The sequence below is a fragment of the Salvelinus fontinalis genome, chromosome 23, assembly GCF_029448725.1.
Source record: "Salvelinus fontinalis isolate EN_2023a chromosome 23, ASM2944872v1, whole genome shotgun sequence".
Classification (NCBI taxonomy): Eukaryota; Metazoa; Chordata; class Actinopteri; order Salmoniformes; family Salmonidae; genus Salvelinus; species Salvelinus fontinalis.
The window spans coordinates 38,935,162-38,962,460 of record NC_074687.1 but is presented as its reverse complement, the minus strand read 5'-3'; the positions used below and the strand labels follow the sequence as shown (position 1 = coordinate 38,962,460).

The window sequence follows — 27,299 nt, the reverse complement described above, 5'->3', positions numbered from 1 at the left end:
TAGGTGGCATGATTTACCAAGTGTTCATGATCATACTGTTCGTTTGCCTGATATTTCATAAATGGGACATTTGCCTAACCAAAACGTGGTAGGAACAGTCAGGACACGACTATATTATGAGTTGGTTAGCCTATCAACAATAGCCTAACCGTATTATTATGCATGGGATTGAGGAAATAGTTACCTAATCCACAATCAATGGACAGCCAGCCTATTCCATAAATTAAACAAATACCTTGCTAGTGCCATAACCTACAACACATTAAACAATAGACCTTTGAACATGATACTTCTGGATTGCGACTGCATGTTTGACATTTCAATGCACCAATCACTTGCGGAGGAGCAGATGCCTACTTCCCTACACTGGAAAGAGCGAGGGGGTAAATAGACTGGCGGAGCATACACTGATCCATCACACTAAAAACCTGCAAAGATCGCCTGTGAGACTGCTGCAACTACGCTATAGGCCATTGATATCGCGTTCATTTCTGGTCAATTGGTAAGGGGGACAAAGTGTCCATAACACAAGGAAATGGCAGGTATTTTGGCATGGTTTTGGAACGAGAGATTTTGGCTCCCTCACAATGTAACCTGGGCTGACCTAAAAAACACAGATGAGGCAACCTTCCCGCAAGCTGAGGATTTGTATCTGGCTTGTCCTTTAGCCTTCTGCATATTTATGATTCGACTGGTTTTCGAAAGGTGGGTGCATGTATAAGTGATTGGTATAACTGAAGATAATGTTGGGTTCGTTTCATTTACATGTAGCCTAAAGAAAGCCTATTTTAAACAATAGTATATCGGGTATTGAAGCATGTTTAGCTCACACCGAATTTCTAGACAATGACATCCACATGGTGATGCGATTTATCCAATAATGAAGGTAACATTAACGTTTCTCTATATGCCTGTCTGTATTGTCACAAAGCTTTTTCGAGATATGTGTCGGATCAATAGACCTGAATTATTTTCCATGATGAGATACATGTTGACTTCGCATCCAAGCTGCAAGTTGCAGCTGTCAGTAGTCGAGGGCATTATTCGAGTCATGCTCGTCTCATTTAGCCTAGGCTTCTAATGACCTCGGAAGGGTCTGTGCTGCCTATGTCATAATGGTGATCATTGTGTTTAGCTTCATGTAGCCTATTTGTTGTAAGCATGCCTATCCCAATTGTACATAGCCTACCAAGCTAAGTGTTGATGCTAGCCTGGTACATCGCTCAGACACAGACTCGGTGCAATAGACATCAATCGGAAACAGACAGGAACCCACAGCAGTTTCTCAATATTACCTAATACCACCCTTTTTATAAAGGCTCATGATGTGGCATATAGGTGTATATGCGTCAGTAGGCTACAGTTGCAATGTGTCTTACTTTAGGCTACATACTGTACATGATGTCACTGATTGGATGCCTGTCATAAGGTCATTCTGCTGAGTCCACCACCACCACCATGACACCTCACTCACCAACCCACCACCTCCAGTCCACCTCTAATACTGAAAACAGTCACAATGGGAATTGGACTTTTCATTGATATATTTGTGCTGTATAAGTCTTCATTGGACCGTTGAGAGGCTTGTTGTTAAATGTACATTTTCTTGATTACTGATGATATGGCCTGTAATACCAGTCAAAAGTTTGGACACACCTACTCATTCCATTGGGGCGGCAGGTAACCGAAAGGTTGCTAGATCGATTCCCTGAGCTGACAAGGTATAATCTGTCGTTCTGCCCCTGAACAAGGAAGTTAACCCACTGTTCGTAGGCTGTCATTTTAAATAAGAATTTGTTCTTAACTGACTTGCCTAGTTAAATACAAAACAATCCAAGGTTTTTCTTTATTTTTACTATTTTCTACATTGTAGAATAATAGTGAAGACATCAAAACTATGAAACAACACCTATGGAATCATGTAGTAACCAAAAAAGTGTTAAAGAAATCAAAATATATTTAAGATTCTTCAAAGTAGCCACCCTTTGCCTTGATGACAGCTTTGCACACTCTTTGCATTCTCTCAACCAGCTTTATGAGGTAGTCAACTGGAATGCATTTCAATTAACAGGTTTGCCTTGTTAAAGGTACATTTGTGAAATTTCTTTCCTTCTTAATGCGTTTGAGCCAGTTGTGTTGTGACACGGTAGGGTTGGTATACAGAAGATAGCCCTATTTGGTAAAAGACCAAGTCCATATAATGGGAAGAACAGCTCAAATAAGCAAAGAGAAACGACAGTCTATTATTACTTTAAAACAAGAAGGTTAGTCAATCCGGAAAATTTCAAGAACTTTTAAGTTTCTTCAAGTGTAGTCGCAAAACCATCAAGCGCTATGATGAAACTGGATCTCATGAGGACCGCCATAGGAAAATGAGCCCCAGAGTTCATTAGAGTTACCAGCCTCAGCCTCAGAAATTGCAGCCCAAATAAATGCTTCACAGAGTTCAAGTAACAGACACATCTCAACATCAACTGTTCAGAGGAGACTGCGTGAATCAGGCCTTCATGGTCGAATTGCTGCAAAGAAACCACTACTACAGGACACCAATGAGAAGAAGAGACTTGCTTGGGCCAAGAAACACGAGCAATGGACAGTAGACCGGTGGAAATCTGTCTCAGTGCAAATTTGAGGTTTTTGGTTCCAACCGCCGTGTCTTTGTGAGATGCAGAGTAGGTGAACGGATCTCCGCATGTGTGGTTCCCACCGTGAAGCATGGAGGAGGAGGTGTGATGGTGTGGGGGTGCTTTGCTGGTGACCCTGTCAGTGATTTATTTAGAATTCAAGGCAGACTTAACCAGCATGGCTACCACCTGGTTTGCGCTTAGTGGGACTATCATTTGTTTTTCAACAGGACAATGCCCCCAACACACCTCCAGGCTGTGTAAGGGATATTTGACCTAGAAGGAAAATGATGGAGTGCTGACTCAGATGACCTGGCCTCCAAAATCACCCAACCTCAACCCAATTGAGAAGTTTCAAATCAAAACAAATCAAACTTTATTTGCCACATGTGTCAAATACAACAAGTGTAGACTTTACTGTGAAATGCTTACTTACAAGCCCTTAACCAACAGTGCAGTTCAAGAAGAAGAACATATTTACCAAGTAGACTTAAATAAAAAGTAATAATAAAAAGTAATACAATAAGAATAACAATGAGGCTATATATAGGAGGCACGGGTACCGAGTCAGTGTGCTGGGGGACAGGCTAGTTTAGGTAATCTGTACATATAGGTGGGGGTGAAGTGACTATGCATAGGTAACAAACAAACATCGAGTAGCAGCAGTGTACGGGGGGGGGTGTTAATGTAAATTGTCCGGTGGTGATTTTATGAATTGTTCAGCGGTGTAGTGGCTTGGGGGTAGAAGCTGTTGAGGAGCCTTTTGGTTATAGACTTGGCGCTCCGGTACCGCTTGCCGTGCGGTAGCAGCGGTAGCAGAGAAAACAGTCTAACTTGGGTGACTGGAGTCTCTGACAATTTTATGGGCTTTCTGGATCCTGGATGGCAGAAAGCTTGGCCCCAGTGATGTACTGGGCCGTTCGCACTACCCTCTGTGGTGCCTTACGGTCAGATAAAGAGTAGTTGCCATACCAGGCATTGATGCAGCCGGTCAGGAGGCTCTCGATGGTGCAGCTGTAGAACCTTTTGAGGATCTGGGGGCTCATGCCAAATCTTTTCAGTCTCCTGAAGGGGAAAAGGTTTTGTCGTACCCTCTTCACGACTGTCTTGGTATGTTTGGACCTTGATAGTTCTTTGGTGATGTGGACACCAAGGAACTTGACCCGGTTTGGGATGAGTTGGACCGCAGAGTGAAGGAAAAACAGCCAAGAAGTGCTCAGCATATGTGAGAACTCCTTCAAGACCCTTGGAAAAGTGTTCCAGGTGAAGCTGGTTGAGAGAATGCCAACAGTGTGCAAAGCTGTCATCAATGCAAAGGGTGGCTACTTTGAAGAATCTAAAATCTAAAATATATTTTGATTTGTTGAACACTTTTTTTTTTGTTGGTTACTACACTCCATATGTGTTATTTCATAGTTTTTTATGTCTTCACTATTATTCTACAATGTAGAAAATAGTAAAAATAAAGAAAAACCATGGAATGAGTAGGTGTGTCCAAACTTTTGACTGGTACTGTAAAAAATATGTAGGCCAAACAAAGGAGTGAAGACTGTGGTTCCTGCTGTGAAGTGTCGCCAAGACCGAGATGTTTGCTTTTTAAATGTAGATTATACACACAGCTTGCTTATGCATACACACGCCTCACATGTACTATTATTGTTCAAGGGCATCAATGATACTATTTACTTAAACATAAAGTAGTACTGGATTAGTATCCATTGAACCTGCCAACAACTGCTGTTGCCCTTATGTTGCCTCTCACTGAGCACAGTAACTCTGTCAATGGCAGCTAGGCAGCAAGAATTACAAATACTGAGTCAGTGTTCACAATTCACTTGTAAGGCAGTGTTTTAACACATTAGGTTTTTATAGATCCTACTGAAAGGTCCGTTTAGGCTGGTCCCTCCAGATGAGATTTTCTGATTGCTGACGGCACACTTCATTTGCAGAGTAAAGACTTTTTTTTATGAATAGACTACTAGACCGCTAATCTCTCTCTCTCTCAGCTGTCTCTCTCTCACGGCTGTCTGCACATGGACATTTCATCTTGATCTTGGCAACACTTCCAGCAGTTTAATCTCCCATAACCCTTTGTCCATGAATGTGACTGTTACTCAATCATATAACGTCATGATACCATCTTTCATTTATACGGTTGTGAAATTTAGCCAGATTCTTACATTGCGAATTGCTGACGAGGTATACAGAAATACTGATTCAGAAATGCACACATTGTACTCATAGTTGGATAAGATTTTGAAGCTTTTGAGATGTATTTTTAACAACTGGTTGTCAGTATTATCAATGTTGCTGCCACGATGGTCCCCATTTACCACAAACAAAAACACTTTTCCCACGAACAACAATTAGATGGTGATTATACAGTACCTACTGTGAGAATATTCTGACATTGTTGTGTCATGCTGTTGAAGGTTTATTGCCAGACCATGTGCCTTGGGTCTCAAGATACAAGCCAATGGACCACAGAAAGCCCAGCCCAATGCCATTTTGGAGAAGGTGTTCACTGCTATCACCAAGGTAAAAGTAGTGCCTGTGTTTCCACTATGTCATGTCTTTGTTTGCATTTTAGTACTGATAACTGAGATTAAAAGCAATCTCTTGCAAAAAAAGGCATTGGATTCAGTTTGAGTCCAGAAAGCACCATTTGTTATTATTATTCAAGTGAGATTCTTCAACAAATGCTCAGATTCACCTACTGAGCAATCTAGCAGACTACCTCCACACTGGGTAGACATTCTGAGGTGGAAACGAAGGCACTTTAGGGCGTCTTCTTTTCAGGAGCCCGTAAACTGGTTCAAATGATGGACAATTGCAACAGTTTTACTACCCCTTAGTACACGATGCTGATGAAACGTTCAGACGTTGATTGCCTTTTATCTCTGCGAATATCAAGACTGTTTTAACTTCTGACATGTCACGCCTTCCCACAATAATGGCAGCCTTGTTAACAGTCCGGTGTCTGGATCTTATGTTTCCTAGCATCCAGATGAGAAGAGGTTGGAGGGCCTGTCCAAACAGCTGGACTGGGATGTACGGACCATCCAGTGCTGGTTCCGACAGCGCAGGAACCAGGAGAAACCCAGCACGTTGGCTCGCTTTTGTGAGAGCATGTAAGAGGTCTTGACAGCTTCAAAATGCTACATATTATCACTAATATAAACACATAGGTGCGCATTTGTTCAGTGGAAACTGATTTTAGGTGTGGATAGATAGGCTTTCCAGTCATTGCCTTTACTGGAGCAGGCCTGTCAGAGTGGGCTCATGTCTGACACCATTGGAGCCAGGCTGGCAGTGGGAGAGGCAGTGAGGCACAGAGCGGGTCTCTGACGCCCTGGGGCTGCTCACTCAGGGGCTCACTGTTGAAGGGATTCTCTGCTTAGATGACTGGCGTGGTCATTATTTGATCTTCAAAGAGAAATACCAGATTCAGTTTGTCGGTGTGAAATGTGCCATGGTTCAGCAACTGGATTCAGTTACTTTAGTGGAATAATAAAATAAAAACGTCTCACAAAAGCACAGCCTCTATGTAACTAGAGCAAATCTCTGCCTGTTTTCTCAATATTTTAAGCTCACTTTTAATAGAGGATGTCCCTACATTTTAAATATATGCAGTGTCGTGTCTGTAGGCAGAATGGAGTTGACAGACTCAGAATGTATTGGATGCCTGATTGGTTTCTTTGTTGTATCATTTGCTTAAAATGTAATTTTGTAAACCGACCCAGGCACACTCGTCTCAGCAGTAATCCTACTGTAATTAGTGTCTGGGTTTGAGAGGACGCTGTTGTCTCCGACACCTCAGGATGGCGAAGCTGAGGACACTGTTCCCTTTTTCATAATTCTGAGAAAGAGAGACACATTTAGACTGGAGACATCAGATCCCAAAGAAGCTGCATGCAGTTATTTATTTTGCAGCTAGTTTTAACGGGACAGTCTGGTCCCCAGTCCCCAGTGGGACGTTTGCTTTTTCTACCACAGTGCCTGTTGTCTGAACTGTTCTGCCTCCATTCCTCTGGTTCAATTCTGTAAAGAAGGAAAGAGCCAAAGGCAGCAGATTATAATCCACTGAACCTTAAAAGACAAAGCTCAGATTTGTGTTTTGTAAAATAGAAAGTCTGGACCGTCCTAATGCGGAGAATTTGGAGGGACGTAAATATAAGCAATAACTTATAAGAATATCTATGATAAAGCAGCAAAGAACATTATGTCAACTCTGTATCTGCTGCTTTCTGCACAATGATGACCATAGAACACCACAGGAATGTATGAAGAGTAATTACTTCAGTATCATGCCTTCTTGGCTTTGAATGCAACTACATTGTATTTAACAGGACCGTGTATTTGGTACACAGTCACCAGCAGAAGTATTTTCAGCGAAAGTAATTGTGAGTCATAGTAATTGTACATAAATAGCACTGATTCAGCAGCACTTGAAGCACAATGTTTGACAGTGTTTGACTAACCAGTTGCCAAGTAACCGTCTTCTTGGCCTATCGTTAGGTCAATGCATCCAGCTCATTTGTTTTTTAAATGAATCAAGCACAGAGAGCTATTACTTGTGGCTTGATTATTTGAATTCCATGAACGATGGCCTTTCTTTTCATTCAAATGTTTAACACCTTCTCACAATGCAACTGTTTTGATTATGCACATTCTGCATGAACACAATTTCTCTAAAATAACATAAGTGTGTATACACTGGTATTCTAGTCGAAAAGCAGCACAAGTGTGAATTCAACCAGTGGCAGAGACCTGGGTATACTAGACCAATGCTACAGTACGCTAGTCTGCCCTGAGGCCTGCTAGCCTGTCAGAGATGTGGCCGGAGTGCCAGGGCTCTCACATCCCAGCGTCTGCATTCCGGGGTGAGTCACTGCCACTGGAGCCTGGACGCCACTGCACTGCACTACCTCGTGGCAGAGAGAGAGGGAGGCAGGCACGCCCAGTCCCAACCTCTGCTCTGCTCTGGGCTTACATAACCCAGCACATACCCATAACTACTGCACATTGATTGGATGGGAAAGTTTCTCCTGTGATCATGGACTCTCAGGCAGAGCTGTTCCAGTTGATAGTTCAGAGATCAAAGCCATACTGAGCAGGGAGATGCTGCTGCACAGGCCATAACAATCAACAAACGACCGCACTGAGAGAAGGAATGAGAGACAATAACTAACACACGTCCTTCTCAGACATTACAAGGGGGGTTACATAATGAAATTACACTGGCCAAAAATATAAACGCAACAACTAAACAGTCAGTATCTGGTGTGACCACCATTTGCCTCATGCGACGTGACACATCTCCTTCACATAGAGTTGATCAGGCTGTTGATTGTGGACTTTGGAATGTTGTCCCACTCCTCTTCAATGGCTGTGCGAAGTTGCTGGATATTGGCGGGAACTGGAGCACGCTGTCGTACACGTCAATCCAGAGCATCCCAAACATGCTCAATAGGTGACATGTCTGGTGAGTATGCAGGTCATGGATGAACAGGGACATTTCCAGAAATTGTGTACTGATCCTTGCGACATGGGGCAGTGCATTATCTTGCTGAAAAATGAGGTGATGGTGGCAGATGAATGGCACAACAATGGGCCTCAAGATCTCGTCACGGTACCTCTGTGCATTCATATTGCCATTTTAAAAAAATACATTGAGTTCGTTGTCCGCAGCTTATGCCTGCCCATACCATAACCCTGCCACCACCATGGGGCACTCTGTTCACAACGTTGACATCAGCAAACCGGTCACCCACACAACAATATACATGCTGTCTGCCATCTGCCCGGTACAGTTGAAACCGGGATTAATGTGTGAAGTGCACACTTCTCCAGCGTGCCAGTGGCCAAGGTGAGCATTTGCCCACTGAAGTCGGTCACGACGCCAAACTGCAGTTAAGTTAAGACCCTGGTGAGGACGACGAACACTCAGATGAGCTTCCCTGAGACAGTTTCTGACAGTTTGTACAGAAATTCTTCGGTTGTGCAAACCCACAGTTTCATCAGCTGTCTGGGTGGCTGGTCTCAGACGATCCCGCAGTAAAGAAGCTGTGTGTTGAGGTCCTGGGCTGACGTGGTTACACGTGGTCTGCGACTGTGAGGCCGGTTGGACGTACTGCCAAATTCTATAAAATGACGTTCAAGGTTGGCTTATGGTAGAGAAATTAACATTAAATTATCTGGCAACAACTCTGGTGGATATTCCAGCAGTCGTCATGCCAGTTGGATGCTCCCTCAACTTGAGGCATCTCTGGCATTGTGTTGTGACAGAATTGCATATTTTAGAGTGGCCTTTTTTTTGTCCCAAGCACAAGGTGCACCAGTGTAATGATCATGCTGTTTTAATCAGATTCTTGATATGCCACACCAGTCAGGTGGATGGATTATTTTGGCAAAGGATAAATGCTCACTAACAGGGATATTTTTGAAAAATCTGCTTTTTGTGCGTATGGAACATTTCAGGGATCTTTTTTTTTCAGCTCATGAAACATGGGACCAACACTTTACATATTGCATTTATATTTGTTTCGTAGTTATTATTCTTTTTTTTTTTTTTACTTAAATACATTATTTAATAGAAACACTTGACTGAGACAGATTCCTTCTTCTGGCTCGTAATGATGCCAAAATGCATCAATCATTCAGGACTGAGTCTTTCCGTTAATATGGCCTCTCATAGGTGGAGCTGCCTGTCAGCTGCAGGTGTACTCTGTTTCACACAGTCACAGCAGCACACAGGCATACCCATCATGTACCAGGCTACAAATCACAGACAAGAAGTTCCAACTCTGAATAGCACAATGTGACAGGGATGTTGTATGAACCTAATAGTTACTGACTGGCCTCCGAGGGGGAACTTGACAAATGGTGATCATGCTGTGTGACATTGGGAGTTTTACATACATCTCAGGTGGTTTTAGTGTGCGTAGCTTTAGCTGGCCTTACAAGAAGTAAGTATTTTTGACAGCCGTAGACAGAAAACACACCACAATATGCAATGATGAATACACTACAGTAAATCCATGTAAGTCCCAGTAAGTCCTGGGGTATCAAATGTCAGTGATCACAATACAGGAGGCTTTACCTGTACTCTGGTTACGATCAGAAAATCCATTTTTTAAGTTCACAGTTAGCCGTTGTTATGTAAATGCAGGCTGAAAAGTACCAGGGGCCCCGGCTTTGGGCCAAAGTGGGAGCAGGTCCGCCCAGTGTAGGTGGAAACAGAAAAGTCTGAGCCTTTTGGATAAAACGCTGAGGTAAATCCTGTATGGAAATGTAACATTGGCACTCTTCTCTAGGTTAAACTGAGTAGCTGATCAACATGACTAATGACTTTCCTTTTTCATAAGCTATTTTCATTTGATTCTGTGACTTTTGAAAATCATTTGGAATATGATACTTCTATTGTGTTCAATACTAATTGGCCTAAGAAGTAAAAACTGTGTATATTATTACCACCAGTGATTCAGTGCTTACAATAAAAATAAGTGTTGTTAGATTGAGAAAAATAGAACAGAAAAAAAACAAAGAGAAGGGTCCTAAGCAGTATGGAGGTGTATGTGCCATTTAGTAAATGTTTGTAGAGCGGGTGCCCTGTTCTGATTTATCAGCTGTTGTCAAACACACTTCCTCAATAGTGTGCAGCAAATTCTACCTGATGAACAGTTGAAATTAGTATGACATCCTGGCATTTAAAGCATATTCCAAAATTTCTGTTCTATTTTCGCATACTCAAAAAGCCTACTATTTAGAACGCAAGTATGGGTATTCGGAACTAGCCAGTGGCTTTCTTGGCTGTCCTTGGATTGGCCTCCCTTACAGCAGCTTAGACATGGCCTCTCTTTTGACATTCCACAGAGGATGCATCCAAACCCCAAAACTGTCTTACTGACTGATGTTCTCTGTTCTCTTTGTTTTGTTTTTTTCACAGGTGGAGATTTACATTTTACCTCTATATATTTACCTACGGAGTATGTTTCCTTAAAAAGGTGAGTGTGCTACTTTCCAAAATCATTTCGTTGATGAAAAGTTATTAGAGCACTTTTTGTATTGAAGACACGTTATTCAAGGAGGAGCTGTAACAGAGGCTTGCGCACTCGAGGACATCCGGAGGAGGTGGATCTTGCTATGAAAGGGGGACCAAGTGACAAATAATGCACCTCTCAAACACTCCAACCAGTGCTCACTGATAAATAATGGATAGATTTGCTCTCAGCACAGCATCCATTATGCAGATATTACTGTCTTCGAGCACATGCACAGTTGAGAAACTAGTTCCCTGTCACCTTCAGTCTAACACTATTGTTACTCTATACAGTACTAGTCAAAAGTTTGGACACATACTCATTCCAGGGTTTTTCTTAATTTTGTACATTGTAGAATAATAGTGAAGACATCAACTATGAAATAACATATAGATTCATGCAGTAACCAAAAAAAATATTAAACAAATCAAAATAGATTTTATATTTAAGATTCTTCAAAGTAGCCACCCTTTGCCTTGATGACGGCTTTGCACACTTGGCATTCTCAACCAGCTTCATGAGGCAGTCACCTAGAATGTATTTCAATTATTTTCTTCTTAATGCGTTTGAGCCAATCAGTTGTTGTGACAAGGTAGGGGGGGTGTACAGAAGATAAACCTATTTTGTAATGACCAACGCTGGAGGTGAGAAGCAGGTACGGGGAGTCAACATTTATTCAGGAACAGACAGTGGAAGGCAGATGTGTGTAATGATGGTGGCAGGAGTGCGTAATGCTGGGGAGCCTGGCACCTTCAGCGTGACAGTACCCTCCCCCCACCCCCGACGATCCAGCTGGGGCGTGAAAGCCTGTTGATCCCACTGAGGCATGGGAGCCCGATAATCCGGTGGAGGCGTAGCAGCCTGACGAGCCAACTGAGGCCTGACGTGGGATGGGTGCCTTCCGGGGCAAGAACCTCTCAAGCCAGCTAGGGCGTGACAGCCCGACAAGCTGGCTTAGGCACTCCCGGTTCCATTGGTGGGGCCCCCGTACCCGATATCACCACCAATCGCGCAACGCCAGCACTCCCCTATGCTTCATATGACGGCTTCAGCATTCTGTAATGACTGACACTGGAGATAAGAAGCAGGTACGGGGAGTCAAAATTCATTCAGGAACAGACAGGGAACAAAACAGGAACAGTGTCAGCAGATGGGTAAACAACAACAAACGACAATTAATGCTGAAGCAGGGAACAGAGCAGAGAACCAGACCGATATATAGTGTAGAGGTGATTGAGTCCAGGTGAGTAATTGATTATTTGCGTGATGGGGGGAAGGCAGGCGTGTGTCATGATGGTGGCAGGAGTGCGTAATGCTGTTGAGCCTGGCGCCTTAGAGCGCCGGGGAGTTGGCACAGGCGTGACATATTTGGTTAAAGACCATAAGTCCATATTATGTCAAGAACAGCTCAAAAAAGCAAAGAGAAACGACAGTCCATCATTACTTAAAGAAACTTTGACTGACCTTCATGTCTTAAAGTGCAGTTGCAAAAACCATCATGCGCTATGATGAAACTGGCTCTCATGAGGACCGCCACAGGAATGGAAGACCCACAGTTACCTCTGCTGCAGAGGATACGTTCATTAGAGTTACCAGCCTCAGAAATTGCAGCCCAAATAAATGCTTCACAGAGTTCAAGTAACAGACACATCTCAACATCAACTGCTCAGAGGAGACTGTGTGAGTCAGGCCTTCATGGTCGAATTGCTGCAAAGAAACCACTACTAAAGGACACCAATAAGAAGAAGAGACTTGTTTGGGCCAAGAAACACGAGCAATGGACATTAGACCGGTGGAAATCTGACCTTTGGTCTGATGAGTACCAATGTGAGATTTTTGGTTCCAACCACTGTGTCTTTGTGAGAAGCGGTGTGGGTGAACAGATGATCTCTGGATGTGTATTTCCCACCGTAAAGCATGGAGGAGGAGGTGTTGTGGTGTGTGGGTGCTTTGCTGTGGACACTGTCAGTGATTTATTTGGAAATCAAGGCACACTTAACCAGCATGGCTACCACAGCATTTTGCAGCTATACACCATCCCATCTGGTTTGCGCTTAGTGGGACTATCATTTGTTTTGCAACAGGACAATGACCCAACACACCCCCAGGCTGTGGAAGGGCTATTTTACCAAGAAGGAGAGTGATGGAGTGCTGCATCATATGACCTGGCCTCCAAAATCCTCTGACCTCAACCAAAGTAGCCCAAAATAATTGCTTCGTCATTATGGTGTATTGTGTGTAGATTGATGAGGGGGGAAATAAACTATTTCATACATTTTATAATAAGGCTGTACTGTAACAAAATGTGTAAAAAGTCAAGGGATATGAATACTTTCCGAAAGCACTGTGTGTGTATACATGTATGTACTGTATGTATGTGTATCTATCTCTACATAAACACGTGTGAGGAAGTAACATACTTCAAGGGTATCTTTTGTTTTTTATGTGTTTGACTCTGTGCGCACTGATATTGTGTAATGTACTGAGGCCAAAAGCCTTTTGTGTCTGTAGTAATTGAATGCTGCTGATGATGCCGTTGATCAGGAATCATGATTAGGGGGTGAATAGGAGACATTGCGGCGAGGATAATTTCTCATTGCAACAACTTGCATGACGATGCACTTTGTGGAAGGATTTCATTTCCTACAGTTGGGCCTAGTGAGTCTCCCGGGTGTGTTGAGACTCACTAGGCCCAACATGCTTGGTGGTACAAAAAGGGCACTGTATCTATTACAAATCTATACACTATAGACCTACAAAATACATTCAACTCCCTAATGTAAGAGTCTATGTTTGCATGTCAACTTAAGCAGAGTTTGCAGTTTTAAGTAGGTTATATTTGGTTTGGTCCAGAATCATCTGTCATTGAAGGCAAACACCCTGTGAGAGATGATTATGATGATTAGCAACTCATTACCATGCCTTTGTAGTATAAGTCCCTCTTGTGTCAAGACATAAGACCGTCTTAACCACATCCCCCAGTTCACTACAGTATTCATCATGTAGCCTTCGACCAAAATGAGCATTCTCAGTTTTGTCCCCAGGCTAACGCGTTCATTCTTAATTTGCACTACTAGCGTACAGCAAAAGTTTGCTTTGATTAAATTAAGTTTCCCTTAATGAAAATACAATCTAACATGGTTACGGTTGCAAGATTATTGATATACTGGATCTTTTAAGCAAACATTTAGTATTGAGCCAGAGGCAGCATAGCATATAGGTGTGGCGATCAATGCACTTTATGAATGTAATACATTTTTGGAAACAACATAACAATACATTAATATTCTGTTCATTTTTTTGTGTCTGCAGACACCATGGTTATGGAACACCAGAGAGTGCTGGTACGACTATCCTTATCAGGTAATGTTTTGATCATGAGAAAATTCTCCAATGTTTTCTCTGTTAATTCTTTTCACCTAGCTACAACAGTTATTGTATTTGAAAGGACATGGTTTTGATCCAACTTTATTGAGTTGTGTGTGTGTGTGTGTGTATTTTCACAGCCACTGACGGTGGACATCCACTATTACTATATACTGGAGTTGTCGTTCTACCTGTCCCTACTCTTCTCCCAGTTCACAGATATCAGAAGAAAGGTAGGATGCCAATTTAGTAAATACATCAATATAATATAGTTAATCAATGTTTGTTTATCACATTGCTTGCTCCATAGATATTTGTTTGCATATGATTAAACACCCATTTCAAGGTAAATCTGTTAATAATAATATAAAATTAATAATATTATTAAGATTTTTTAAATAATAAAGCCATTATTAAAGGGATAATCCACTCCAAACCACTATTTCCTATAATTAACAGTGTTAAATAACACATACAGTTGAAGTCGGAAGTTTACATACGCTTAGGTTGGAGTCATTAAAACTCGTTTTTTAACCACTCCACAAATGTCTTGTTAACAAACTACAGTTTTGGCAAGTCGGTTAGGACATCTACTTTGTGCATGACACAAGTAATTTTTTCAACAATTGTTTACAGACAGATTATTTCACTTATAAATCACTGAATCACAATTCCAGTGGGTCAGAAGTTTACATACACTAAGTTGACTGTGCCTTTTAAACAGCTTGGAAAATTCCAGAAAACGATGTCATGTCTTTAGAAGCTTCTGATAGGCTAATTTACATCATTTCAGTCAATTGGAGGTGTACCTGTGGAAGTACACTGCTCAAAAAAATAAAGGGAACACTTAAACAACACAATGTAACTCCAAGTCAATCACACTTCTGTGAAATCAAACTGTCCACTTAGGAAGCAACACTGATTGACAATAAATTTCACATGCTGTTGTGCAAATGGAATAGACAAAAGGTGGAAATTATAGGCAATTAGCAAGACACCCCCCAAAACAGGAGTGATTCTGCTGGTGGTGACCACAGACCACTTCTCAGTTCCTATGCTTCCTGGCTGATGTTTTGGTCACTTTTGAATGCTGGCGGTGCTCTCACTCTAGTGGTAGCATGAGACGGAGTCTACAACCCACACAAGTGGCTCAGGTAGTGCAGCTCATCCAGGATGGCACATTAATGCGAGCTGTGGCAAGAAGGTTTGCTGTGTCTGTCAGCGTAGTGTCCAGAGCATGCAGGCGCTACCAGGAGACAGCCCAGTACATCAGGAGACGTGGAGGAGGCCGTAGGAGGGCAACAACCCAGCAGCAGGACCGCTACCTCCGCCTTTGTGCAAGGAGGTGCACTGCCAGCGCCCTGCAAAATGACCTCCAGCAGGCCACAAATGTGCATGTGTCTGCTCAAACGGTCAGAAACAGACTCCATGAGGGTGGTATGAGGGCCCGACGTCCACAGGTGGGGGTTGTGCTTACAGCCCAACACCGTGCAGTACGTTTGGCATTTGCCAGAGAACACCAAGATTGGAAAATTCGCCACTGTGCTCTTCACAGATGAAAGCAGGTTCACACTGAGCACATGAGCACATGTGACAGACGTGACAGAGTCTGGAGACGCCGTGGAGAACGTTCTGCTGCCTGCAACATCCTCCAGCATGACCGGTTTGGCGATGGGTCAGTCATGGTGTGGGGTGGCATTTCTTTGTGGGGCCGCACAGCCCTCCATGTGCTCGCCAGAGGTAGCCTGACGGCCATTAGGTACCGAGATGAGATCCTCAGACCCCTTGTGAGACCATATGCTGACACATGCACATTTGTGGCCTGCTGGAGGTCATTTTGCAGGGCGCTGGCAGTGCACCTCCTTGCACAAAGGCGGAGGTAACTGTCCTGCTGCTGGGTTGTTGCCCTCCTACAGCCTCCTCCACGTCTCCTGATGTACTGGCCTGTCTCCTGGTAGCGCCTCCATGCTCTGGACACTACGCTGACAGACACAGCAAACCTTTTTGCCACAGCTCGCATTGATGTGCCATCCTGGATGAACTGCACTACCTGAGCCACTTGTGTGGGTTGTAGACTCCGTCTCATGCTACCACTAGAGTGAGAGCACCGCCAGCATTCAAAAGTGACCAAAACATCAGCCAGGAAGCATAGGAACTGAGAAGTGGTCTGTGGTCACCACCTGCAGAATCACTCCTGTTTTGGGGGGTGTCTTGCTAATTGCCTATAATTTCCACCCTTTGTCTATTCCATTTGCACAACAGCATGTGAAATTTATTGTCAATCAGTGTTGCTTCCTAAGTGGACAGTTTGATTTCACAGAAGTGTGATTGACTTGGAGTTACATTGTGTTGTTTAAGTGTTCCCTTTATTTTTTTGAGCAGTGTATTTCAAGGCCTACCTTCAAGCTCAGTGCATCTCTGCTTGACATCATGGGAAAATCAAAAGAAATCAGCCAAGACTTCAGGGAAAATATTGTAGACCTCCAAAAGTCTAGTTCATCCTTGGGAGCAATTTTCAAATACCTGAAGGTACCACGTTCATCTGTACAAACAATAGTGCGCAAGTATAAACACCATGGGACCACGCAGCCGTCATACCACTCAGGAAGGAGATGCATTCTGTCTCCTAGAGATGAATGTACTTTGGTGCGAAAAGTGCAAATCAATCCCAGAACAACAGCAAAGGACCTTGTGAAGATGCTGGAGGAAACCGGTACAAAAGTATGTACAGTGGGGCAAAAAAGTATTTAATCAGCCACCAATTGTGCAAGTTCTCCCACTCCGTGTTGCCCAGCAACAGCCCCAAAACATCACTGCTCTAGAGGAGATCTGCATGGCGGAATGGGCCAAAATACCAGCAACAGTGTGTGAGAACCTTGTGAAGACTTACAGAAAACGTTTGACCTCTGTCATTGCCAACAAAGGGTATATAACAAAGTATTGAGAGAAACTTTTGTTATTGACCAAATACTTATTTTCCACCATAATTTGCAAATAAATAAATAAATAAAAAATCCTACAATGTGATTTTCTGGATTTTTTTTTTCTCATTTTGTCTGTCATACTTGAAGTGTACCTATGATGAAAATTACAGGCCTCTCTCATCTTTTTAAGTGGGAGAACTTGCACAATTGGTGGCTGACTAAATACTTTTTTGCCCCACTGTATATCCACAGTAAACCGAGTCCTATATCAACATAACTTGAAAGGCCGCACAGCAAGGAAGAAGCCGCTGCTCCAAAACCGCCATTAAAAAAGCCAGACAACGGTTTGCAACTGCACATGAGGACAAAGATCGTACTTTTTGGAGAAATGTCCTAAAATGACCATTGTTATGTTTGGAGGAAAAAGGGGGAGGCTTGCAAGCCGAAGAACACCATCCAAACCGTGAAGCACGGGAGTGCAGCATCATGTTGTTGGGGTGCTTTGCTGCAGGAGGGACTGGTGCACTTCACAAAATAGATGGCATCATGAGGAAGGGAAATTATGTGGATATATTGAATCAACATCTCAATACGTCAGTCAGGAAGTTAAAGCTTGGTCGCCAATGGGTCTTCCAAATGGACAATAACCCCAAGCATGACCCCAAGCATGACCCCAAGCATACTTCCAAAGTTGTGGCAAAATGGCTTAAGGACAACACAGTCCATGTATTGGAGTGGCCATCACAAAGCCCTGACGTCAATCCGATTAGAATATTTGTGGGCAGAACTGAAGAAGCGTGTGCAAGCAAGGAGGCCTACAAACCTGGCTCAGTAACACCAGCTCTGTCAGGAGGAATGGGCCAAAATTCACCCAACTTATTGTGGCAAGCTTGTGGAAGGCTATCTGAAACGTTTGACCCAAGTTAAACAATTTAAAGGCAATGCTACCAAATACCAATTGAGTGTATGTAAACTTCTGACCCACTGGGAATGTGATGAAAGAAATAAAAGCTGAAATAAATAATTCTCTCTACTATTATTGTGCCATTTCACATCTTAAAATAAAGTGGTGATGCTAGGAATTGTGGAAACTGAGTTTAAATGTATTTGGCTAAGGTGTATGTAAACTTCCAACTTCAACTGTATGAACAATATTTTTTGGGTAAACAAATGTTTCATTTTGTGTTTATAACAAGGTTGGTAGCAACATGTAAAAATTGTTGTGGAGATATGTTGCAGCTCAAGTCAACTACTAAACCCACAATGCAATGCTCTCCGGGCTGGCTGGCTACACACAATAATACCAATGTCAATATTAGCATGTGAAGTAGCTAAACAAACTGCACTATCAATTTAGGAGTCTCTCTCACCGAGTTCAATTAGCAATTCTCTGCCCAGAGCAAGTGCAGAGTACATTGCTATGGCAACAACAGACGTTTCCCACAGACACAGGGCACATTGCGAGATGGTACTTGAAGGAAAAACTGAGTTGAATCATTTGGTACACTGTTTAGCTTGAACACATCGAAAAATAAACATTGTCATAACAATATAAACGGATGGATGTGTTCTAGACGAGTATGCCCATATCATCTATTAGCTGATTTGGCTATCTGGGGAGCAGGTAATAGTTTTAAAAGCATTATGAAAGGGGATAACACACTATACCATATCACCAGTGACGAGAACCATGTAACTATGACATGAGTTCCTACATGAGTTCCTGATTTCACAGATGGACCACTTAGAAGTTAAATCATGGGGGAAATGTTTAATTTAACCACTGATAGAACAGAAGATTTCACCAAATTGACAGGAGTGTCATGATTTTTATTTCTGGGGTGGATTATCCCTTTAAATCAAAGGGAAATGCCTCATAACTGGTTTCAATACATTCTGAAACCAAATGTGTTCTTTTTCTTTGTAGTCAATTCTATTGTGCAGTGGTAATCTCAAGAAAGCCTTAATTATTGTTTGTCTGCATTCAGGCCTCCTATTGTCTGTTCTATGATTTTGTTTTATTTTTTGGTCTTTGCCTTGGTGTGGTGTTTTAGTCTAATCTCTGCTCTGTGAAATCACAGGCCTCTGAGAGGAGGAGATGGATTACTGGAATTTTCTGTCAGACATTGTAAACCGTTTCCCCCTCATTTGTTTTCGATTCAGTCTCATTTCATTATTCAGTTCCTAGAATCTGAAGACAGTTACATTTCTCCATCATTTTTATTTTATTTCAGCGTCATGCCATTCCTTGTCCCCACTGATGAAAAAATATTATTTAAGAATTAAAAAGATTCATTACAGCCTCCCGGGTGGCGCAGTGGTCTAGAGCACTGCATCGCAGTGCTAACTGCGCCACCAGAGTCTCTGGGTTCGCCCCCAGGCTCTGTCGCAGCCGGCCGCGACCGGGAGGTCCGTGGGGCGACGCACAATTGGGCTAGCGTCGTCCGGGTAAAGGGAGGGTTTGGCCGGTAGGGATTTCCTTGTCTCATCGCGCTCCAGCGACTCCTGTGGCGGGCTGGGCGCAGTGCGCGCTAACCAAGGGGGCCAGGTGCACGGTGTTTCCTCCGACACATTGGTGCGGCTGGCTTCCGGGTTGGAGGCGCGCTGTGTTAAAGAAGCAGTGCGGCTTGGTTGGGTTGTGCTTCGGAGGACGCATGACTTTCGACCTTCGTCTCTCCCGAGCCCGTACGGGAGTTGTAGCGATGAGACAAGATAGTAATTACTAGCGATTGGATACCACGAAAATTGGGGAGAAAAGGGGATAAAAAAAAAATAAATCAATTATAAAATAAAATAAAATAAAAAGATTCATTGAAATATTGAATACGAATTGAGACACAATAAATGGTTTCAAGTTAGTTTTAGACCTGGTTTATCTGAGGTGATTTTGTTAGTAGCACATGTTTATATATTTTTCGTAACCTAGCCTCTCACTCCACTTCATCCTGAATGACGTTTAAACACAGTAACTGAGGGTCAAACAAACAGCTGTGATGACACCAGGCCCAGTTTTGTGACCCACTCACACTTAATCCCTAGACTAAAGATAAATAATCCATGGAACGTACACGCACAGCCGCTATGGAAAAGACCACTGCTGAACTGCTCATCTGCAGACAGACATGTCTGTTCACACATTTGTTTCACACACGCATACACTCTTTCTAATACATCCCATAGTCGGGTTGCCAGAGATTTTCCAGGTCAGGGCATTTCCATGTTTGAGCTATAAATATTGCCTCAGCATAGCTCTTTTTGCTTCTGTTCTTTTTAATCTTCTTTAGCACTGTTAAGCGGCGTCAAGAACAAGGGGTAGAATATGGGGGGGGGGGGGGGTATTGTTTATGGAGGGCTCTCCTTGGCCATGGCATTCTCTTTTAAACCAGCTCCCTAGTTGAGTTCAGAGAATGCCAATTTGCATGCCTCCCATCTCTTCCTTCTCTTTCTGCCCCACCCTGTCCACACCACTGAAGACCTAACACTCACTCACAGCTGTCCCATGATGCCATGGTGTTTATGCCCTCACCTCTCATCTCCGTGTTGACTGTTGGCATCTCTGGTTTTCTGTTTCTCCTTTCAGTTTTTTCATTGCACAAAGCCACGCATTGAGGAGGTCCTCTGCACCCCCTGCCAATTCCACTATGTTCCCTGCACTCTATTGCCATGCTTCCATTCTGTATTCGTGCCACTGCTCTTCCTCTTCCTCCTGCTCTGGGCTGGCTGCTCTGCTGCTGTCCTGCTGTACTGAGCCTTTTCAACCCTGTGGGGCACAGGAGGGCTCTAGCATGTCATCCTTATTCAGCCTCACTTATCAGGGGATATTAACCTTCTAGACTCTTCTAGACTGACTAGAAATCACTTTAGCTGTAGTACATTGTACATCACTCTGAAGACATCTCTTTTTTTTTTTACATTTTTAACTAGACTTAGTTTTCACATTCATTCATTAATTTGTGAAAAGAATAACTGTCTAGCCATCAAAGTAGATGAGAAAGGAAGGCGTCAGCTGCCCTTGAGTCCTGCGTTCAGAGAAACAATAGAATTGTCAGCACAAAGCAAAAGCAGATGAGGGGGGAAGTTGAATTGCACAGCGTATCTGGTCATTTATGGAGTGTAATGTTTACAAAGGGGCAATGTCCTTGTCAGAATGTCACCCGCATCTTGTCACCATAGATGTTCTGCATAGTGCGCAGCCAGCAGTGTACAAGGTGCAAAGGAGTCCACTTATCTACTGTGAGCACAAAGAATACAACAGCGGTCATGTTCTCTGCATGACGCGGAAGCTTTCATAAAACCCACATGCTGTACATGTCCCCTTGATGTGAGACATGATAGAGAGCTGTGAATGCTTTCTCCCTCTGCCATTGTGTGACATGACTATGACGCCTGTGCCCCCCCCCCCCCCCCCCCCCCCCCCAGGACTTCCTGATCATGTTCCTGCACCACCTGGCGACAATCTCCCTCATCACCTTTGCCTACGTCAACAACATGGCTAGAGTGGGCACGCTGGTCATGTGTCTCCACGACTCCGCCGACGTCCTGGTGGAGGTGAGTAGAGACCCGGGGACACGTTCAGCGAGGCATGTTCAGGTGTCTGGCATGTAGAAAAAAAAAAGATTTTTGTTAGTTCTACGAATTACATTTCTCTCTGCAATGTTCCACAAGGTTTGCCTGCTGAACGTGGCCCTGATGTGTGTTCTTCACACCCCACGGACATGTGGGAGGGTCCTGTGTTCTTTTGTGGTTGTTTTAGAATCACAAGCAAGCACAGTAGCTATCAGAGGGGAAATCGGCCATCTGTAGATTTCAATTATGTACTGCCAAAACCAATTTCAGTGTATGAAAAAGATAGATACAACATCCACGTTTTGTTCTTGTAACCATTTTGCGTGTGTCTGTGTCATCTGTTGCAGGCTGCCAAAATGGCAAACTATGCCAAGTTTCAGAGACTTTGCAACCTCCTGTTTGTCATGTTTGCAATGGTCTTCATCAGCTCCAGACTGGGTGTCTATCCTGTCTGGTAAGGAGGCTTTGTCTCTACATTGAGTGTATGTGTCCCAAATGGCACCCTATTCCCTACGGCCGCTGGTCAAAAGTAGTGCACTATGTAGGGAATAGGGCGGCATTTGGGACCCGGACAATGTCTTCTCTGTGAAAGACTACAGCTCAATTGAAACAATGGGCTCGAGTGTCTTTTAGATGCACTTGTGTGCTGCCAGTTGAGACAGATCAGGGTGATACTGTATATCGGAGAATGTTTGTTTCAGTGTATAATCTGTCTCCGAATACAGGAGACATGAATGAATGTACTGTAGATCTCAGAATATTGACACTTTCCAAATGGGCTTTGCAATTTTTCCAGGAAGGTTTTCATTTTATACAGGTTTTGTTGCTTAGTAATAGTTACTATGGATACTACAGCAACAATATTGACGTACGCATCTTCCCCAGTAAAGAGGGAGGGGGAAATAAAATGAAAGACGGACCATTATTTTGAGATCATTTAATTATATAAGCCAGGGTCAATTTGAGACTGGAATCTAAAATGGCATTTTCAATTTACACTTTGAAAACCTCAATTACCTAATTCTTTATGTTATCACAGTGCCTGTGTTAGTTGGTATCAATGCCAGAATGTTGTCTTTTTTACATATTGGACTTCCAATTTAGATGACGAATTTGGATTGCACCGGAATGTTTTTGATGTGTCATCAGCGAGGCATCCTACCTTTTTTATATGAGAGAGAGCGAGGCAGTAGCAAATCAGTCATAGTAGAGGAATATGCGTGCACCATCTTACTGTGTCATGTCCTTGGCACACTCAGCAGTACCGTCACTGTACGAAGAGAAAAAGCGACGTGAATTTCTATCCCGCTCTGAGACGTCACCCCAATTTTGAGCCCACGCTCGAGGACGGCGCTGTTAATTACCAGATCAAAATGACAAACGACACTTTATTCAAAAGATTACTAAAGCATGAACCTCCACAGTGCACTGTCTCTAAAGAAATATGAATCCTTTAGAAAAGTCTCATTCAGAGATTTCCTCTTGTTAGTATACCGTCGTGAGTTATACAGTATATCACAGTGCAGGCAGAGTGCACCACAGCAACCAGAAAGGTAGTGTGACTGTACAACTGTTGCCATGGATTCAGTATCAGCAGGGTTCATATCATGTACAATTATCCAACTATATCTCCACCTTCACTGAAATAGCTATCAAGCCATTCATCAGAGACGTGAATGAAGGATTTAACATGTTCTTTAAAGTGGTTCTAGTAGTGTGTACATTATATGACAGATTGACTTCATACAGTAAAGTGCTGCATGAGCTTTCCCACACAGCACGGTATAGCGGGAAGAAGGGATAAAGTTATTTGTCTGTCTCCTGGGTGATAATTATCCTTGGCTGTTAAGAGTGAGTCTGTCTGTCGTGGAGGATGGAGAGCAAGCTAGTGCAGCGTTTCCCAAACTCGGTCCTCAGGACCCCGAGGGTTTGAGAAGACCCCACGTTTTTGTTTTTGCCTTAACACTACACAGCTGATTCAAATGATCAAAGCTTAGGGTCCCGAGGACCGAGTTTGGGAAACCCTTAGCTAGGGGCTGAAGGCTCTGGACGTTAGCCTCTTATGTTGTCCCTGAGGGTCTCTCTCAACCACCTGGCCATCTGTATTCCTCCACTCTACCTTAGAGCACCAGGAACATTTACTGTCTTCTGTTCACCTAGAATTCTAAGACAATAACAAGTAGCTTATTTGGTGACAGCTGCCTCAGATTGGGTTTTCTGGCGTGTACTTTAGTTGACAGGTTTTTGTTAATTTCAGAGAGAGACACGTATTAAAACCAATAAGTATTTCCAGTCTGTTATCCAATTCCCAATAGAGACGTTGTTGTTGTCTCATTACTACGTCCTGTCGTTATGAGCTGCACTGAATGTGTGTGTAGTGTGGTTTACTTATCAAATGAGTTGACTAATTATTTCTCTCTCGCTCTCTCACACTCTGTCTCTCTTTCTCGTAGGATTTTAAACACTACCTTGTTTGAGAGCTGGGAGATCGTGGGGCCGTACCCCTCCTGGTGGGTGTTCAACCTGCTGCTGATCCTGCTGCAGTTCCTGCACTCCTTCTGGTCCTACCTCATAGTGAAGATAGCCTGTCGAGCCATCTCCAGAGGAAAGGTGAGAGACGAAGGGAGAGTCTCAATTACATTTCCTTGACTACTCGCGTCCTCTCGCCTGGTTCTCAAAACTCATTGGTTGAGAAAGTCAGAGGTCCCTCTCTGAGCTTCTCCTCCAATGGGTTTTGAAAAGGAGTTGAGACGAGAATGCGAGTAGTCAAGGAAACGTTATTGAGATTCTCCCCCAGTTCGCATTTTAGGGTCCTAAATGGCACCCTATGTAGTGCACTACTTTTGACCAGGGCCCATAGGGAATAGGGTGCCATTCTGGCAGACATTGTCATATTTTCCATACAGTACACTCAAGAGGACCGTCTTTATGTAGTTAGAAAGTCATTCTCATTATGTATGTAGTTAGAATTTAGTACTACCATGTTACTTTTTGTCATTGTAAATGCAAAGCAAAGCGTTGGGTAATCTTAGCAGTCAAGCTCACTGTACATGTACTGTACTACAGAAGCTATTCACTAAAGGGCCTGTTTTGATTTTACTTTTTCTATCCCTCACGCTAACCGTTCAACCTTCAAGGCAGGGAAGTGGAATCCTTTACATGTAAGTAGTTGGAACCGAAGGAGAAGAAACTTGTGTATTGCCACGTCATCTCACTATCAAGTCACAATCACAGAATGTTCTGACATGACATCCCTTTCTTTCGTTTTTACATGATCTTAATTGTAAAATGGGGAAACCAGTTGTAAAATGAGGAAACCAAAAGCGATGGCCAACTGCTTTTACTTCCTCTGTCATGACATCAGATGGTATATGAGCTGTTCTGACAGCGTCTGCACCTCTCCACAGGTGTCGAAAGACGACCGCAGTGACATTGAGTCCAGCTCGGACGAGGACAACGGTCCTCCGCCCACTCCTGTTCAGAAGCACCACAACAGCACCACCAACGGGACCAATAAAGTCCACGGGACCAATGGGTACCTGTCAGCAGGGGCCCCTTGTCTAGATGAACACTGACCACTGTTATGAGACATTTATAAGCACTGGAGCAAAGCTGCACACACCATTCATAGATACTACATGTGTGCCACATGAACAACATTGCCTGTCTGGTACTGGAAGTTCTTAGTTTTCAGTTTGATTATTTCCATGTTTCCCCTCATTTTATTATCTTTCTCTATATTTGCATCAAACTGCATTCAATGAAATATCAAAGCACTCCTATCGGTACAGCCCAGTCTCTCTGTTTAGCCAACGAATGAACGCATTCCACTATTATGGCGAAAGCATGCTGTTTAAACGTAGTCTGACTGGCATACTGGGGGTAGTTAATTATGTTATGTGTCTTTTATGTTATTTATTTTGGATAGATATACAGTACCAGTCAACATTTTGGACACCTACTCAGTCCAGGATTTTTCTTAATTTTTACTATTTTCTACATTGTAGAATAGCAGTGAAGACATCAAGACTATGAAATATATTTTAGATTGTTCAAAGTAGCCACCCTTTGCATTGATGACAGCTTTGCACACTGTTGGCACTCTCAACCAGCTTCACCTGGAACGCATTTCCAACAGTCTTGAAGGAGTTCCCAGATATGCTGAGCATTTGTTGGCTGCTTTTCCTTCACTCTGCGGTGCAACTCATCCCAAACCATCTCAATTGGGTTGAGGTCGGGTGATTTGTGGAGGCAAGGTAATCTGATGCAGCATTCCTTCACTCTCCTTGGTCAAATAGCCCTTACACAGCCTCGAGGTTTGTTGGGTCATTGACCGGTTGAAAAACAAATGATAGTCCCACTAAGCGCAAACCAGGTGGTAGGCATGCTGGTTAAGTGTCCCTTGAATTCTAAATAAATCACTGACAGTGTCACCAGCAAAGCACCATCACACCTTCTCCTCCATTCTTCACGGTGGGAACCACACATGCGGAAATCATCCATTCACCTACTCTGTGTCTCACAAAGCTTCATCAGACCAAAGGACAGATTTCCACCGCTGTAATGTCCATTGCTCATGTTTCTTGGTCCAAGCAAGTCTCTTCTTCTCATTGGTGTCCTGTAGTAGTGGTTTCTTTGCAGCAATTTCGACCATGAAGGCCTGATTCATGCAGTCTGCTCTGAACAGTTGATGTTGAAATGTCTGTTACTTGAACTCTGAAGCATTTTTTTTGGCTGCAATTTCTGAGGCTGGTAACTCTAAGTTCCCGAAATGTTCTGCATTGACTGACCTTAAAGTAATGATGGACTGTTGTTTCTCTTTGCTTATTTGAGCAGTTCTTGGCATAATATGGACTTCATCTATTACCAAATAGGGCTATCTTCTGTAAGTCGCTCTGGATAAGAGCGTCTGCTAAATGACTTAAATGTAAATGTATATCACCCCTACCTTGTTAAAACACAACTGATTGGCTCAAAAACATTAAGAAGAAAATAATTTCCACAAATTAACTTTTAACAAGGCACACATGTTAATTGAATTGCATTCCAGGTGACTACATCATGAAACTGCTTGAGCGCAAGCCAAGAGTGTGCAAACTCTCAAGGCAGAGTGGCTACTTTGAAGAATCTCATGATTCCGCATGTGTTGTTTAATAGTTTTGATGTCTTCACTATTATTCTACAATGTAGAAAATATATATATATATTTTTAACAACCCTGAAATGAGTAGATGTGTCCAAACTTTTGACTGGTTCTGTAAATTTGCAAATTATTGTCAACATGTCTCAATGACTTTGTCAGTGTTAAGATTGGCTAATTGTGAACCAATCCATAGTTCATATCATTTCACTATTCCATCAACAGGTACACACATTACAGCATGAGTCTTGTCATTGGCAAAATGCTAAACAAATGGATTTGTTTTCAGTGATGCCCCCCCCCCCCCCCTTCACTTGCTAAAACTGATTGCATTTGTTTTGCTCACAAATGAATAGTAATGTGGTCTTACAACAATGCATTATTATGGGAAATACAAACACGCATTATCCATCCATAAGCTGTACAAGATATATCAGTAACAGCATTATGTATGTGTGTGTGTAAAAATAGGGCCATGCTATATTTCCAATTACATTTTGTTATAAGTATTCTACAACATTTCTGGTAAGTATTTCGTTAATTGTTCATGGCCCTCTTGGAAGACAGAGGAAGGTATTATTAAGCAATGATGCATTTAAAACCCTTGACAATATTAAAGATTGCAAGTAAGAAAGAA

General features: G+C 42.9%; 1 protein-coding gene across 1 annotated transcript; it reads left to right on the top strand.

The window, feature by feature from the left end:
- Positions 1-149: 149 nt before the first annotated feature.
- On the top strand, positions 150-27,299 carry LOC129821296 (ceramide synthase 6-like). The gene is made up of 11 exons (XM_055878794.1): positions 150-705; positions 5,057-5,162; positions 5,625-5,755; positions 10,573-10,630; positions 13,979-14,029; positions 14,173-14,265; positions 21,376-21,504; positions 21,870-21,976; positions 23,976-24,132; positions 24,660-24,683; positions 24,930-27,299. Exons 1-11 carry the CDS (start codon positions 536-538, stop codon positions 25,095-25,097), a joined length of 1,194 nt encoding a protein of 397 aa, XP_055734769.1. The 5' UTR covers positions 150-535; the 3' UTR covers positions 25,098-27,299.